General features: G+C 53.6%; 5 protein-coding genes across 5 annotated transcripts; 4 read left to right on the forward strand and 1 right to left on the reverse strand.

The window, feature by feature from the left end:
- Window positions 1-2,625: 2,625 nt before the first annotated feature.
- AYL99_07499 (3-oxoacyl-[acyl-carrier protein] reductase) lies at window positions 2,626-3,625 on the forward strand (the record flags this gene model as incomplete). Its single annotated transcript, XM_018839008.1, has 3 exons — window positions 2,626-2,893; window positions 2,964-3,104; window positions 3,165-3,625. The coding sequence occupies 3 exons, from the start codon at window positions 2,626-2,628 to the stop codon at window positions 3,623-3,625; spliced, it is 870 nt and encodes a 289-aa protein (XP_018691776.1).
- Window positions 3,626-5,200: 1,575 nt separating this feature from the next.
- Window positions 5,201-5,954, forward strand: AYL99_07500 (hypothetical protein; the record flags this gene model as incomplete). The annotated part of the gene is made up of 2 exons (XM_018839009.1): window positions 5,201-5,719; window positions 5,817-5,954. The coding sequence occupies 2 exons, from the start codon at window positions 5,201-5,203 to the stop codon at window positions 5,952-5,954; spliced, it is 657 nt and encodes a 218-aa protein (XP_018691777.1).
- Window positions 5,955-6,405: 451 nt separating this feature from the next.
- On the forward strand, window positions 6,406-7,833 carry AYL99_07501 (hypothetical protein; the record flags this gene model as incomplete). The annotated part of the gene is made up of 1 exon (XM_018839010.1): window positions 6,406-7,833. One exon carries the CDS (start codon window positions 6,406-6,408, stop codon window positions 7,831-7,833), a length of 1,428 nt encoding a protein of 475 aa, XP_018691778.1.
- Window positions 7,834-10,096: 2,263 nt separating this feature from the next.
- On the forward strand, window positions 10,097-11,656 carry AYL99_07502 (hypothetical protein; the record flags this gene model as incomplete). The annotated part of the gene is made up of 1 exon (XM_018839011.1): window positions 10,097-11,656. One exon carries the CDS (start codon window positions 10,097-10,099, stop codon window positions 11,654-11,656), a length of 1,560 nt encoding a protein of 519 aa, XP_018691779.1.
- A 1,233-nt stretch (window positions 11,657-12,889) lies between these two features.
- Window positions 12,890-13,714, reverse strand: AYL99_07503 (hypothetical protein; the record flags this gene model as incomplete). The annotated part of the gene is made up of 3 exons (XM_018839012.1): window positions 12,890-13,339; window positions 13,420-13,506; window positions 13,586-13,714. The coding sequence occupies 3 exons, from the start codon at window positions 13,712-13,714 to the stop codon at window positions 12,890-12,892; spliced, it is 666 nt and encodes a 221-aa protein (XP_018691780.1).
- Between the last annotated feature and the right edge of the window lie 692 nt (window positions 13,715-14,406).

The following is a 14,406-nucleotide window of genomic DNA, read 5'->3' on the forward strand; positions in this document are numbered from 1 at the left end:
AGCCAATGGCGATGCAGATCAGCCCGTATGAATTGGAAGAATCTTTTTGAAAACACGATTCATGTCTGCATTGTACCACCGTTCTTTGCTCGCTCTCAGGCTCAGAAGCCTTTGGAAAGCTTGGGACAGGTCCCAGCTGGGGGTGTGAGGGTTTTATGAGGACTCAAGTGGAACTACGGAGCCCCCGACGCCAGGGGAACCGAACCAAGTGGTCATTCTCAAACAACAAGAGAGACACTAACGAGACGATTGCATCACGGTCGGAGCCAATGTGAGAGGAGCCAGAACCAAGGTTCGGCGGTATGAATGGCCATGGATACAAACCATGTCGAGGAGAGGGAAGATTGGTCGACGAAATAGATATAGGTCGGGCAATCGGACCAGAGCTGGTGCCGACATTGTGGTGCCTCTTAGATCGACGTTAGATCTACTTGAAGCACGCCAGACGAAGATCAACCGTCGATGGCTGGAAATTTGATGACCGGTAAAATGCTGGGGAACTGGGGAGGATTGTGCGGTCTAAGCCCAAAGTCGGCTTGCTTCAGGACTTTAGCAAGCGATAGTATGGTCCGTTCGAAGAGCGGATCTATTAAAAAAGGGACCGTGATCGGAGCCGGAGCAAGGGCACAAGGACGCAAACGTGCTATAGATGACCAACTGGGCCAGCTTGACGAGCTACGGAGTTTCGAGACGGGGATCCTCTACTCGGTACGCGTTGGGAAACCACCATGGGTACAGGGGAAGCATAGAATACACAGAAGAGAATCAAGGGGATCGATATACGAGGATGGTATATCAAGCAGCTCCCGATCAGCCTTGCCTGAGGCGACACCCTCAAAGCCTTGTTTGACTCCTCATCCAGCTACCGTATGCTTTGCAGGACGGAGTAGGTACGGAGTACGGAGTCCTCGGTAGATGGAGAAAACGGATGCCTGAGTAGAGGCTTGGCATCAGGCAATAAGGGGGCATTGTCTTGTTCACGGACTGAGACAAAAAGCGAGTGTGTCTGATGACGCCAACTGGGAACAAGAATACGAGGACAGTTCATCATTGTCCAAAAAGGAATGCCAGGCACAAGGAACCAGGTGGGTCTGCTAAAAATGGATGGGATGGATGGGAGGGGCCAAAGGAGTGCAGCGCAGCAAGGGACAACGGGTGCTAAAGAGCCAAGGATCAACCCCCTACTAGCGCTCGGACTCTGGAGCCCCCAAAAGAGTTAGACCCGGTAACGGTCCCGTACATGGCGTGGTACGCGTGAATACGCCGGCGGTAATTAACTCAACCCGCGTCTTCTCTGCACAGCTCGTCACTCATCTTGGAAACATCAAACCAGATGCTGGCAATCTGAGACATTGTCGAGCTTGGCCCAGAGATAGATTGCGAGGACGTGACTAATAACAAGTCGAGATGTTCACTGCGGGAGAGTCGATGGTTGATCTTCACGAACTCAACGGACACTGAGGGAAGAGCGGCCACCCAACATGTGCGATAATAATTGATTCACCTGAGTCTCTCGACTCAGCTCGACTCTCTTCTCAACATTCTATATACGTAGAGTTCTTGGGAAAAGGCACCTCGCCGGACTTCCGAGGCCACACAGTTTTGGTGCTTCAACCAAATTCTCCTTAATAGTCGCTCGTTGATAGGAACCGCTGTCTTCCCTCGCCGTCCACCTATTTACTACTGCACGGAGTACTGCGTAGATGGTGATAACTCTGGCGCATCTCCGCCCTTTATGCAAGCCATTATTAACATATCTTTCCGTGGTGAGTGCCCGACCACTGCGGCAGACCTTCGAGCCTTGTCTGTGTGATATTCTTTCGTCCGGTATCTATTTCTGTAGCCCATCAAAAGCAATTGCCTTTTACCTTTGATAATCACTGGCCATTGCCCAACGGTGAGGCTGATCTGCTGCTCGTCACGATGTCGCCCACAATTACCCCTCCATCACAACGATAATAATAATAAAGCCCCTCAGCGGCTTGCCCCGCAGCTCCAGCTCAATCAACACCCTCCATGAATCACCCCTCTTCACCGCCCTCACCGCCTCGATATGAACGGGCACACGGGTTCGCCAGCCCAGCTCTCGACTGGTCCATTGGCCTCTCCATTGACGCGCCGACCGTCGGTGAGGCTGCCAGGCCCCAGACCCTCGCTCAACCGTTTGGCCCGACTCACCGACTGTGCAGCGTGTCAGGAACCACCAGGAACAAAGAAATCAATAGTATCAGGGTAGTCGCGGTCGCTGGTCGCACTCCGGGCTAGTGTCGGGAGAGAGGGAGAGCCGCCACACGCACAAGGCCACACGCACAACAAACTCTCCCCCTAAGTAGAAATCTGGCCCATCTGGCCCCCTATTTTCTGCAGTCTCTCTTATATGGCCCATTGAAACTGCTATTTCTTTTCTTCCCCCTTGCTTTGGCGGTCAACATCCATTATTGTATTCTTCCTCCTCTCTTCATCCCATCCTCGTGCTGCAGCGTCACTCGTCTTTATCTGATATAGACTCGTCCGTCATTCACTTGTCGGATATCTCGTCGTCGAACCCTCACCGTTGGTTTGTCCCATTGTGTGTCTCACTCACCGCCTGCTGACCCCCGCTCAGTGAAACCTCCAGCAACAAACATGAGCGGCAAATCTCAGATTCGTCTCGATGGCAAGGTGGCCCTGATCACGGGTGCCGGTCGTGGCCTTGGTTCTGGTCTTGCCAAAACCCTTGCTGAGCGTGGTGCTGCTGTCTGCATCAACTATGCCAGCTCTGCCAAGCCCGCCCTGGCCACTGTTGCTGAGATCGAGAAGGCCGGCGGCAAGGCTGTTGCCATCCAGGCCAACATCTCCAAAGTCCCTGAGATCACCAAGCTCTTCGAGGAGGCCATCAAGCACTTTGGCAAGCGTAAGTCAATCGACCTTGAAAAGACTTGCGGCCCCCCGGGGGTTCAATGTCACGTGCTGACCTTCCTAAGTGGACATTGTCATCAACAACGCCGGCATGGAGGCCTTCTCCAAGCCAGAGGATGTCACTGAGGAGTTGTACGACCAAGTGTTCGGTCTCAACACCCGGGCCCAGTTCTTCGTCGGCCAACATGCCTTGAAATACCTCAGCGGTGAGTGGACGCCCACTGATCCTCGATACCCCTTTGGCTGATGGTTTTGTCCCTGTTCAGATGGTGGCCGCATCATCTTCATGTCGTCCATTGCTGCCCGCCTGGGTGTCCCTAACCACGCCCTGTATGCTGGCTCCAAATCTGCCGTCGAGGGCTTTGCTCGTTCTTTCGCGGCCGATGGTGGTCCCCGACGCATCACCGCCAATGCTATTGCCCCTGGCGGTATCAAGACCGACATGTTCGCGCAGAACGCCTGGCACTACTCTCCCGGCGCCACCAAGGATACCCCTATCGAGGTCATCGAGGCCGGCATCGCCAAGCTGATTCCCCTCGGCCGATGTGCTGTTCCCGACGACATTGCCAAGGTTGTCATATTCCTGTGCCACCCTGACAGCGAATGGATCAACGGTAAGTCTGCCCCGCAATCTGCCGTGGTGCTTGGGAACTCGCAACTGACGAACAACCTCTTTCAACATCTAGGTCAAATCATCACTCTCACCGGTGGTAGCGGCATTGCCTAAACGGCTCTCCTGCTCGTCACCTTCATTTCCATTATGAGCTTCTTTTCCTTTCGCTGAGAATATTTTGGCTTTCCAGAGCGTGCTTTTCAGCAGTAAAAGAAAAAAGTTCTTTTGGGATTAGCGAAGTCGGTTCGGTAGAAAAGCCTCACTTCATGGGTTAAATGATTTGGATGTGTGGGCACGGGGTGCATATGTCAAGGCAGAACCACAGGCTAGACACCATGACCAAAGAACCAGATTGGAAATGAAATAGAATTATCATTAACCACCATGATTTCCGCATGCGACTCTTTAATAGTCTTGACCTGATCCCTCGCCCCTTGCATCTGGGGAAGTGCACGTGATCCCCAATGCCCCCTTTTCACGCACATTGTGACCTCATCTCCGTAGTTTGCTTTCTGCTCAAGCTGTGCTCGTGCTCATCCACCAACAACAACCAAGGCCGTATTGATCAATACCTCTGGGAATTACCGCTACCCACATTTTGGAACAAGTGCTCGGACATGGTTACTATCAAACTTTGATGCCATGGACATTATGCATCTTCATCTACATGTTCTCCGTCGACCGTAGCCGAATGAGGAAAGCCACGGGCAAAGTCACCGCCGACTTTCCGACGTCTTCTTGTCCTACGAGGAGCTACGCAGCAATCAGTCACCTAGTGTCTTCGGCGAACGAGGGGCTCCCACAAATGACCCGTATGGACAGGACATTGTCGAATGTGGCATGGCGTTTTTCTCGAAGCTCAGATCCGCATATCTATCCCATGCCCCTACCCTCGTTCTAACCTGCCTACTACTACTACTCCTCGGACTTCTATGCATGCACGTGCGGAGTGAGGAGCGGGATGGGACCTGGCAAGGGTCCGGAGCGACAAAGCGAACGACCCGGGGGGCCACCAAGGATGTGACGAATCAAGTTTCACGATGCGCCTCCGGGGCTTGAGGAAAAAAGGAATTCAGAGATCTAAATCGTGGATGATTTTCCCGGAGAAGTAAGCCCCTTCCGCGCCTATTCAAGCACGGACGCAAAAGATTTGTTGGGATACAAAACCCCATTGGCATTATTAGCGACTTCGAGAAGTGCGTCTGCCAGACGCAAACCTTGAAACGAAAGGACAACACACCCCCCGCGCATGGCATCCCTCCCTGGACTGCTGATGATATAAAGCGTGAGTAAGACCCGGCGCCTGAATTTGTGGACTGCTACGATTGACAGCAGCAATTGTTGATCTCCTTACCCTTTGATTCGAGGCATTACATACCTAGAGATGGCACAAGATGAAATTCCTTTTGTATCTGCTTAGGCAGAACCATTCACGTTTCGAAGGGCGTGTTTTAGCGCCGAGTATGACAAGATCATGACTATTCATTCACACCGTTATATCTAACGGTGAGTGCCACATACATGGACCAGAGCTCCTCTCATGCAGTCATCTCGACAAGATCTTTTACTTTTTCGAGAGCACAAAGCTTTCTAGGTAGGTAGACTTTACAGATTGCATCCCCACGAGCCAGGTGTCTCTATATCCTCATCAGCCTCGAACACGATACCAACGGTACTTTTCACATCAAGATGGACAAGTTCACCCTTCACGAGGAGCCCATCTCAGGTAATTGCTACAAGGTCCGCTTGACTGCGGCGTTGCTGGGAGTTCCGCTTAACCGTCGCATCTACTCGATACTCCACGGTGAAACGAGAACAGCAGAGTTCCTGCAGACCGTCTCTTCCTTTGGCAGGGTGCCCGTCCTCCAGATCGGTGACTCCACGTTTCTGCCCGAAAGCAATGCGGCCTGCTTCTATCTCGCCGACACGGCGGCCGCGGCAGCTTCCTTGTCCCCAAAAAGGCCACCTCTCATCCCTTGGGACCCGCTACAGCGTGCTGAAATGCTGCGCTGGATGTTTTTCGAACAGAATCAACACGAAGTCAACATCGCAACTCTCCGGTTTTGGGTGCTTGCCATTGGTCGGCAGAACCTGGATGAATCCCGCCTGGCACAAATTGAGGGCAAGATCTCGGCGGGGGAGCAGGCGTTGGATTGTATGGAGGATCACCTTGCAAAGAACGAATATGGATGGTTCGTCGGTGACTCCGTGAGTCGCCCTTAGTTCCTCAACTACTTCATGCTTGTCACAAACTCATGTTAGCAGATGCGTTATCATGAAAACTAGCTAAACATAACTATTACAGATTACCCTGGCCGATATCTGCCTCTTTGCGTACACTCATATTGCTGGCGATGCTGGGTTCAATCTCTCGAGATGGCCATCAATCCTCAAGTGGTGCGAGCAAGTCAAGCAGGTGCAAGGATACATTCCTATGAATTGAGACAGTGACAATAGCGTGTGTTGGAGAGGAGACACCGTGGCACTAACGTCGCCGTGACGTGAGACTCGGGCATTGTAACGACAAAGAAAGGGACCGACTCCGTCCTTTGTCATTGTCACTTTCCGAGATAGCCAGATCAACAAAAGGCGCCAACATTTGCTTTTTCTGCTTTTTCTGCTTTGTCCTCCATGATCAATCACTCTACGACAAAGTACCGTTGTTTCGGCTGCCATGAGACCAACATCCTTGTTTCCATCCAAGGCTTCTGCCTCAGGGGCTTGGACTGCGACACAAAGACAGAACAACGCGCGATGATATGGAAAAGCATAAATGCAGCGACGCAGTCGAGTCTGCAGCTCGTTTACCCAGCGACACTCTTGAGCCAACTGGGTGGTTGCAAAAACGACCTCCTGCAAGTTCAGCTCTCCCTCGGTTGATATCTCAATCAAGCATGCCTGACACAGTCCAAGGCGCCCAACCGCATCAAGCCGGACAGGCGAGATTCGTTGATCGAATCAAAGCGGCGGCACAGAAGAAGACGGCAACAGTTCGAGAATGGTATGACAGACGTGGTTCAGGGTGCTTCAGGTCCATGGCTGAGAGTGAGTCAGAAGATTCTGCTGCTCCGGTTGAAGAGTTCCTGGCTAACACTGCCGGTCCAGAATTTCGTGGATCGAAACGACGCCAGCCAGACACACGCAGCGATTCTGTGTTGAAGACAACAGAACGCCAACACGAGCATCCTGAAGCCTTGGTCCATATTCCATCCGGGACCGGCGAGCATCCTGAAGTTTCGATCGATAATCCATACAGGGCCGGATCGCTCAGCAGTTTTTCAACCACGCTAGACATGCACCCCGGAGCGGCTTCATCCACCGTTTCACTCCTCTCAACTTTCTCGATGGGTCCGGTGATGGTTCCTGAACTCGGAGCATATGCATCCTTTTCTCATCCGAACCCTCACTTCGTCATTGATAGGCCAGATGACTTTGAACGTTTCCGTTCGGATTTGCGAAATGCAGTCGAGCTAGATTCTGTCCCTGCATCGCCTGCGAAGCCGCAACCGAGGATAAAATGCTTCAACATCGACTCTACACCGATCCCTGCTGATGAGGAGAGGCATGGCTACAAGTTCAAGGCATATCCTGGCAGGCTAGACACTGACAACCAGGGCACCGCCACGTTTCAAGCGTACTCGGCCGGATCGAAGCTAAAGCATGGGAGCGTCGGTTACATCCCACCTACTTTGCAATCTGGGTTTGTCCATGGCGTCCCGCCAGTTCTTCGAGCAACGCACAACGGGAACGACTCAGCTCGACATCAGAACACTACAAATGGCGTGGCTACCGGTCATACAAGTCAGAGCTATTCGTGGCCACTGGTGGATTTGCACAAGGAAATCTTTCTGAATGCTGATCCGTCACAAACAAATCACTCTACACGGTACCAGGAGCCACGGATTCCTTCCATTGAATTCACTGGTCGCGGACTGGAGGACGAAATGAAAACGGTGCTCGACAACCTCCGCATACCGGTGGTTACGAGGGCAGCTGAAGACGTGCAAGATCGAGCATGGATGTCACCTGGTTCACCATTGCACCCAACGGCTTACGAAAGGGAAGCGCGTTGTCCGGTTGTGACTGTGCAAGCCGGAGTGCATCCGAGAGTTCTCGCCGCCGCGGGAACATCGCACAAGCACGAGGCCTCGACCGGCTCGGGTCCTCTTCCGTCGACCGAGGACCGCCGGGTCAAGTTCAGCGAGTACAACTGGCCCCGGTTCAGCGATGACCAGTTCACGGATCCGGCCGAGGAGTACTCGCGCGAGTACCGGCGCCGAAGGCGGGAAGCGCGAATACAGACCACCAGACGAGCGCTTTGATGAGGATTTGCGCAAAGGAGGTGCTGGGGATGGCAGCGAAGACACCATACTGGGTTGTCTACAAGGGGCTACTCTGTTACAGGTCAATTGGGCGGCCTTCTGACGGTACATGTATACGGACGGATAGTTGGCTTCATCATTGTTGGACTCTAGAGGAGGGATGTGATTGCTGGGATTCGTGTCCGATTTTCGGCGACGGACCGGCACTACTAGATTGAGCTAATCCGAGACACAGAGGAATGAAATGGAAGGTTAAAGGTCCGCAAAAGGGCCCAAGTGGCGGTGAAGGCGGGAACAGTGGTTTGAATGGATCTTTTGTTCCCAAAATTTTTGCTTTTTCTTTCTTGCTCAAAATCCGATCGATCACATGCAGATTCGGGGAAAAGTGGAGTCACGTGTGCGATTTCGGGATGATTAGGCCGAGAAGAGCCTTGGAGACGAGGGGGCCCTAGAATTCCCCCCCGGGCACTCGGTCCAGCCAAGGTCAAGCCTAGTGCAGCCTGGAGTTGTCCCTGTGACTCCCCCTGAATGAGGCCTGGAGGCCTGCCTCGGGAAGTCTCAGGTACCTGGCTTGCTGGGCTGGCTGACAAGCTCACTGGGAACCTCCAGCGGTTGTAGCTACTAGCAGGTACTATTGAACAGACAGGGCACCACCCACCCAGCCACACCCACCGCGAGATAATTGCCCGCTCGTCTATCGGCCGTCTATCTCCCAATCGATCTGACCGCACATCTTTGCCCAATTCCTTCGCTGCACTTGTTCCAATTGCCCATGTTGATCACTTGTTTTCTTTCTTGTCCCTCTTTCCCCCCACACTTTCACTCCTTCGTGACATTGACCAAGTCGACGATCAGCCCATTTTTCTCCAATCGATAATCAAGTGTCGTCGTCTATCATGTTCGATATCGATACTGAATTCCCTCCCCATCGGTCATATTCAACCTTTGAATCCTTTGTCCACTTTTTCCCTTTTATTCTCCTTTTGTCTGGCCCATCAATTTAGGCTGAGTGCAGACACGATCACTGTCCTCCATGGCATTCGTTCTCGCCCTCCTACTGACTCAGCGGGCGCTACCGCTCTCCCGAGGTACCGATGGATTGCCATTGCCTTTTGATGTAGTACTCGCAAAGAAAGTACTTGTACCGCCCATAGCCCCCTCTAGAGGCAGTAGTCAGATGGTACCTCGACCTCGTCGTGCAGTCCAGACTCAACCCACCAACACCTCAGAATAGCTATTTGATCCTTCCTGGTGCTGACCAAGGCCGAGCCCTTGCTCGCTTCCCTCGCTTGGTCGCTTCTTTTTGCTCCCTCCCACGCTCTCGATCCCTTGAGTCTGTGCTCCCACTCACTTCCCCCCTTGCTCACCCCCAAATTTTATTCCACTACTCGTTCGCCCTTATCCACCATCGAACTCTCCTCCCCCATCTGCGGCGACAAGACACCCAAAGAAGTGGGGTTGCACCTTTTTTGCACTCTGCAGCAGAGTTTCCCAAAGCCAAAAGCCTCTCCCCTCCCCCCCTCCTCCCCTCTTGTCCTCTCTCTGAGAGCCAAAGCTGGGATAACGGGATACCTGAATACCTTAATCCCTTGATCCCCGAACTTAGGGATCCCACAACCGTTCCACCGAATTTCGAGGTCGTTCAGCCGGCTCCGACAAGCCCATTCTGTCAGTGCTTGGGTTCACATGTCCCATGTCTGAGACAAAACCCTCTCGAGGTCCTCTTGACGTGTCACCCTGGACCGCAACTCCATCGTCGCCCTCATTACGACGCCCGTCCGCCTCACCGACGTCCACCCTGCCACAGTCTCCATAATATCACAATTTTCACACGCAGACGCGCACATACGCAGCTCTGTTCGGGTTGACAATATCCTAAAAGCTCTCCATCCGCCCGTCTCCGTCTAAACCCGCCACCAACCGCGTTCTCATTCGAACGGGAATCCCTCCCGTCACCACCAGCTTGTCGTCTTGTTTTCCTGCCCTCGTTCAAAGACACCACACAAACGCGCAAAGGGGGACGAGGAGTTCTCGCAAAATCACCTCGTCCGTTTCGCGTTCAGCCTTTTGTCTCCTTTGGGCCCTTTCACCGACCCTTAGAATCTGGATCCCGAATTTTGCATTCATGTGTCACCAAGAGCTTTCCCTCCTCCCCCGGTGACCTGTCTGCATGGTGCTGGTTCTTTTTAGTTTCCCTCGACTGGGAGAGAAAAAAAATTACCACGCAGAAGACAGGAGAGAGCACTAGGGGGTTATCGTGACCATGTACAGAAATTCGGCGCAGCTGAAATGCATTAAAAGCATTGTGCCCAACGCCCTCCCTTCGCCCGACAATACTAGTGATTCGGACTCGGAAATCCTCGATGCCCTCGACCAGAAGAGAAGGCAGTTGGACGAGGAGGTGGCCAGGTTCAAGGCTGCTAAGGATCGGGAGTTTCGTGAGTTTGAGAAGCAGCTCTGGGTCAACAAGAAGAGGTCGCGTGCGGGTGCCAACAGTGCTTCCCAGGGCACGCCCACCAAGCCTTCATCGGCCCCTTCAGCGGCGACATCTGCCTTGAGTCTGTTGGCTTCGACCCGGAATGGTGCGGTAAATGGCTGGCCGGGCTACAAAACGAGAAGAGACGGAGCAGGAGGTGACAAGGTGGTCAGAAAGCCGCCACCGCTGAGCGGGCCGACTCTGTCTTTGGAGAAACTGAACATTGCGGGCGAGACCACTCCCCCTTTGCATACGCTGGGGACACCGCCTACGCCCACGATCCTGGCTCGGACAAGGCCCCGTTCTCCCACAATTGCTCCGACAACGCCGCCGCCCGCACAGTCAAAGGGTGATCCTCCGGCCGTGTCCACTCCTACACCTTCAAAAGACCGATCTGACCCCTTTGCCGGTGTCTTCACACCCATGTACTTGCCCCTTCTAGAGTCGCGCGATCGTAAGCCGATTGTGCGGAGTCCACAGCCCTTGTCTGCCGAGGAAGAGGAAGCGAAACGACTACAGTTGGACGCGGAATCCAAGGAACGCGCGGACCAAGTATTGGAAAAGCAGGCCCGATCGTCCCAATCACTACCACCACAGCCGGTCTCGCCAACAGTCGTCGCGACCAAGCGCACTCAGTCAACGTCCGTCCTGCCTAGTGCAAGTCTCCCCAGTGCTCTACGGAGCGCCAGTGGCGGAGGCAGGAGGAGGAAGCATGTCATGTTCCAGCTGGCGGATCTCAAAGTTGTCGATCCGAGTAGCAGTTACGAAGAAGGCCCGAGCCCGGAGCTGGAGGCCGAGAAGGATGTGAGTTCAGAAGCACAACAGGAGTCACTTGGGGTTGGACAACATATTGAGGAAGTCAACGGTGGGAGGGATAGGGGGAGTCCGGGACTCCTAGGCGCAAAAGAGAGACGTCGAGGAAGGGGACCAAGGGGCCGCTTCATCTCGCCTATCCCGTCCCCACTGGCAAGTCCTAACCCAAGCCCATCACCATCTCCGGCGCTGAACGGAAGCCCACCCTCGTCGTCGCCCTTGCAGTCCCCACGCTTGATCTCTTCGCCCGACGAGTCCGGGTTTTCCGGCGGGCTCGTTGGCGCCGTGGATGGAGGTAGTGGCGTCGGATTCTTTGAGCTCGACGAAGAGCTCGCGAGTCCGGCGCTGCGAGAGGGTCGACCGGCAGAGTCGTTTGACCTCGAGATTGAGGAGGAGATCAGTGAGAAGATTGGCCGAGATTCCGTGGAAGTCCGCGAGCAGGGATTGGGCATCATCCCTTCGGTCCAGGTGGGGAGCGTCCCCATCGATATTGTGAGGCCCAGCGGGAGCTGGGTCGGCAGCTTTGGGCATTGAACTGTGAAGGAAAGAGGAACTCGCAGGGGCTCCAAAGATAAAACAAAAGTAAGGAAACGAAAAGGAAAAAAAGGACGGAGAATGGTGTACTTGGCCGGAAGAGCTACACCACAATCTATCTATCCACCGATAAAGGAGGCAATATCGGGGTCGTGTTGTACCAGTCAACCCCCCCTGAAAGGACTTGGGAGCGTCTTCGAATCATCACCCTCCCCGCCGGCCATGTTATCGGATTTGCGGCATTTTATGCCATCAACGTTACGAGCATCTTGGGCGGCACATTTGTTTATTCTCTGTTCTTGTTATTGCTGCTACTGGGGCTCTGGAGGGGGAATCTTTACGTCCTCCTCTCCCCCTTCGCGCGTTCGCGAACTACACACAAGTATCTGGGTCGGCTATTGTGAGCGATATTGTTTTTGTTGTTTTTTATTTTGGGGATTTGGGAATCGGGTCGATAGGTCTTGATATGCTCTAGTCTGCTGAGCACCAAGAGGAAGAAAGAAAAAAAGAGGAAAATCGACGAGGAAAGTGAGTGAGGCCATCTGTCTGTTTGTCTGATTGTATCTTTTGCCCCTTTTCTCTCCCCATGGGTTTTCAGGCCGGGTTGAGAGGTATTGGAGAGGGCAACAAAAAGTCTACTAAAAAACGATCCATGAACTTGCTTGCCACATCTTGCCATGGCATGCAGTGCAGTGCAATGCGATGCGATGTTAAAATGGAAATACTTCTGGGATGCTACGAGTGGGCAATTAGGAAATGGGAATCGGATACTGGATATTTGGAGGGGTTGGACAGAAGCAAGCCTGCATACATAACCTACGTACACACATACGTACTGTCCCCAGTCGAGACAGGCGCGAGCCACGCGAATACTATACTGTATGCCCTGATAATCCCTTGTTTCTCTCTTATCATCTTTACAGAGCTATGTACGTCTATCGGCTCCGGTTCCGGCAAATTCTCATAAACGCATTGAGCCAACCAACTACGTACATATACATAGTGCTACTGGAGACTCAAGCTGCAACGGACAGACCAGTGGCAGTGCACGACCGGCACCCGAGAGAGAGAGATAGAGACCACCAGGAACATGCATGACTTCGAAACCTTCGGATCACCAGTAAAGCTGATGCTGATGGCGACGCTGACGCTGACGCTGACGTTTCCTTTCGGTACGACCCAGACACCTAAACCTCCACCTCATCCCAGACCCCAGATCGCCACGGACGGGTGTTATGGGTAGTTACAGTGCGTGACGTTGTCGAGCGCTAAGTTTGTGGTGGCCGTCAACAATGTCGAGGTGGCGATGCCGAAAGTGACGCTGTGCAGATTCCGGAACGTGCTGGGGAACGTGACGAGCACCATGGCCGCGTTGAGCGGGTCGGGCGGGTCGTAGGACAGCGTGGTCTCGGGGATCTGGTTGCCGTCCTGGTCCGTGGCCGTCACCGTGACTGTGCACCCTAGCGCCAGGCCCGGGAGGTTCGCGCTGACCTGCTGCTGGAAACACCCCATCCAGGCGTCGACGAGGTCGAAGGACCCCGAGGGCGCCGCCGTGATGGTCCCGAACGGTTGCAGCGTTAGCTGCCCGAAGTACACCAGCACGTCGGTGATGGAGCCCACGGCGACGTTGGGGGATGAGACGGGAACGACGCCGCCCACGTTACCTGTCACGAGCCCCTTCGACTAGAGGTGCGTATCATGGCATGTCAGGGTTGAGCTCGACTCTGCTGAAGTCTCCAGAGGATACAGAACGAAATACTGACTGCGCCGACAAAGCCTGTGTAGGTCACGCCGTGATACGTGCCGACCGGATTGAGCTGGGGCACCAACACGTAGCCGTCCTCGTCGAACTACCCCAGCCCGGAAACAATGTTAGAATGGCCATGGATGGATGGAGAAATGAGCTTGACGGTGAAAGGTGGAACACACCGTGTCTGTGTATCCAGAGCAGGATGACACTCCACTAGGAGTCTCGTTGGGAGTCGGAGCTGCGAAGACGGTCAAGGCTCGCGCCAGGCACGCCACCAGGACGAGCAAGAAGGCCGGATGAGATTGCATCTTGCCGTAGGGTTTGGGTGGAGGCTCACACAGAAACAGTTAGGGTCTGGTCGAGAAGGAGAACAGGGTTGAGGAAGTGTTGAGTACGTAAGAGACATGGCACAAGAGGAGAAGGGAGAGAGAATAAGTGTGTGTAAATATATGTACTCCAGGCGATCATGCTGCCATTGAGGATATTAGCAATTTGGAAGAAGGGGCATTCAATGTCTCCTGTTTCAGAGGTTCATATGGAATAGAACCCAAGCGTATGAGATAGGTTTCCTGCTTCTGGTTGTGGTACGAAGCATCTGTCAGTCGTTGACGTCTTGTTACGTGCGACGCTGTCGTCGAAATGTCTCGTCGAGATGACCCTTGGGGATCGACTTCATTGGGATGACTTGCTGTATTTGCGGGTAAAGCTGTTGTCTAGCCTCGACTCATAGTCTACCGTACGTACTTGAAGATGAGCTGGTGGTGCTGTATCACACAGTGGATGACGGAGATGTCGTTAGAGGCGGCAGAATGTCGGGGCCACGGAAATTAATTCCGCCGTGTGCAGAGTATGACTTCATCTCAGATTCTGAGTCGATTCGCCCAATTTCAACAACATCCATCAACCCTGCATCTGGTCGACGGCATCATCCCTGCGTGTATAGCTGCATAGCAACTTATCACAGCCTTCCTGTGTCGACACGCATGAGTGGCTTCATCGG

The sequence above is a fragment of the Fonsecaea erecta genome (assembly GCF_001651985.1).
Source record: "Fonsecaea erecta strain CBS 125763 chromosome Unknown Scaff6, whole genome shotgun sequence".
NCBI lineage: Eukaryota > Fungi > Ascomycota > Eurotiomycetes > Chaetothyriales > Herpotrichiellaceae > Fonsecaea > Fonsecaea erecta.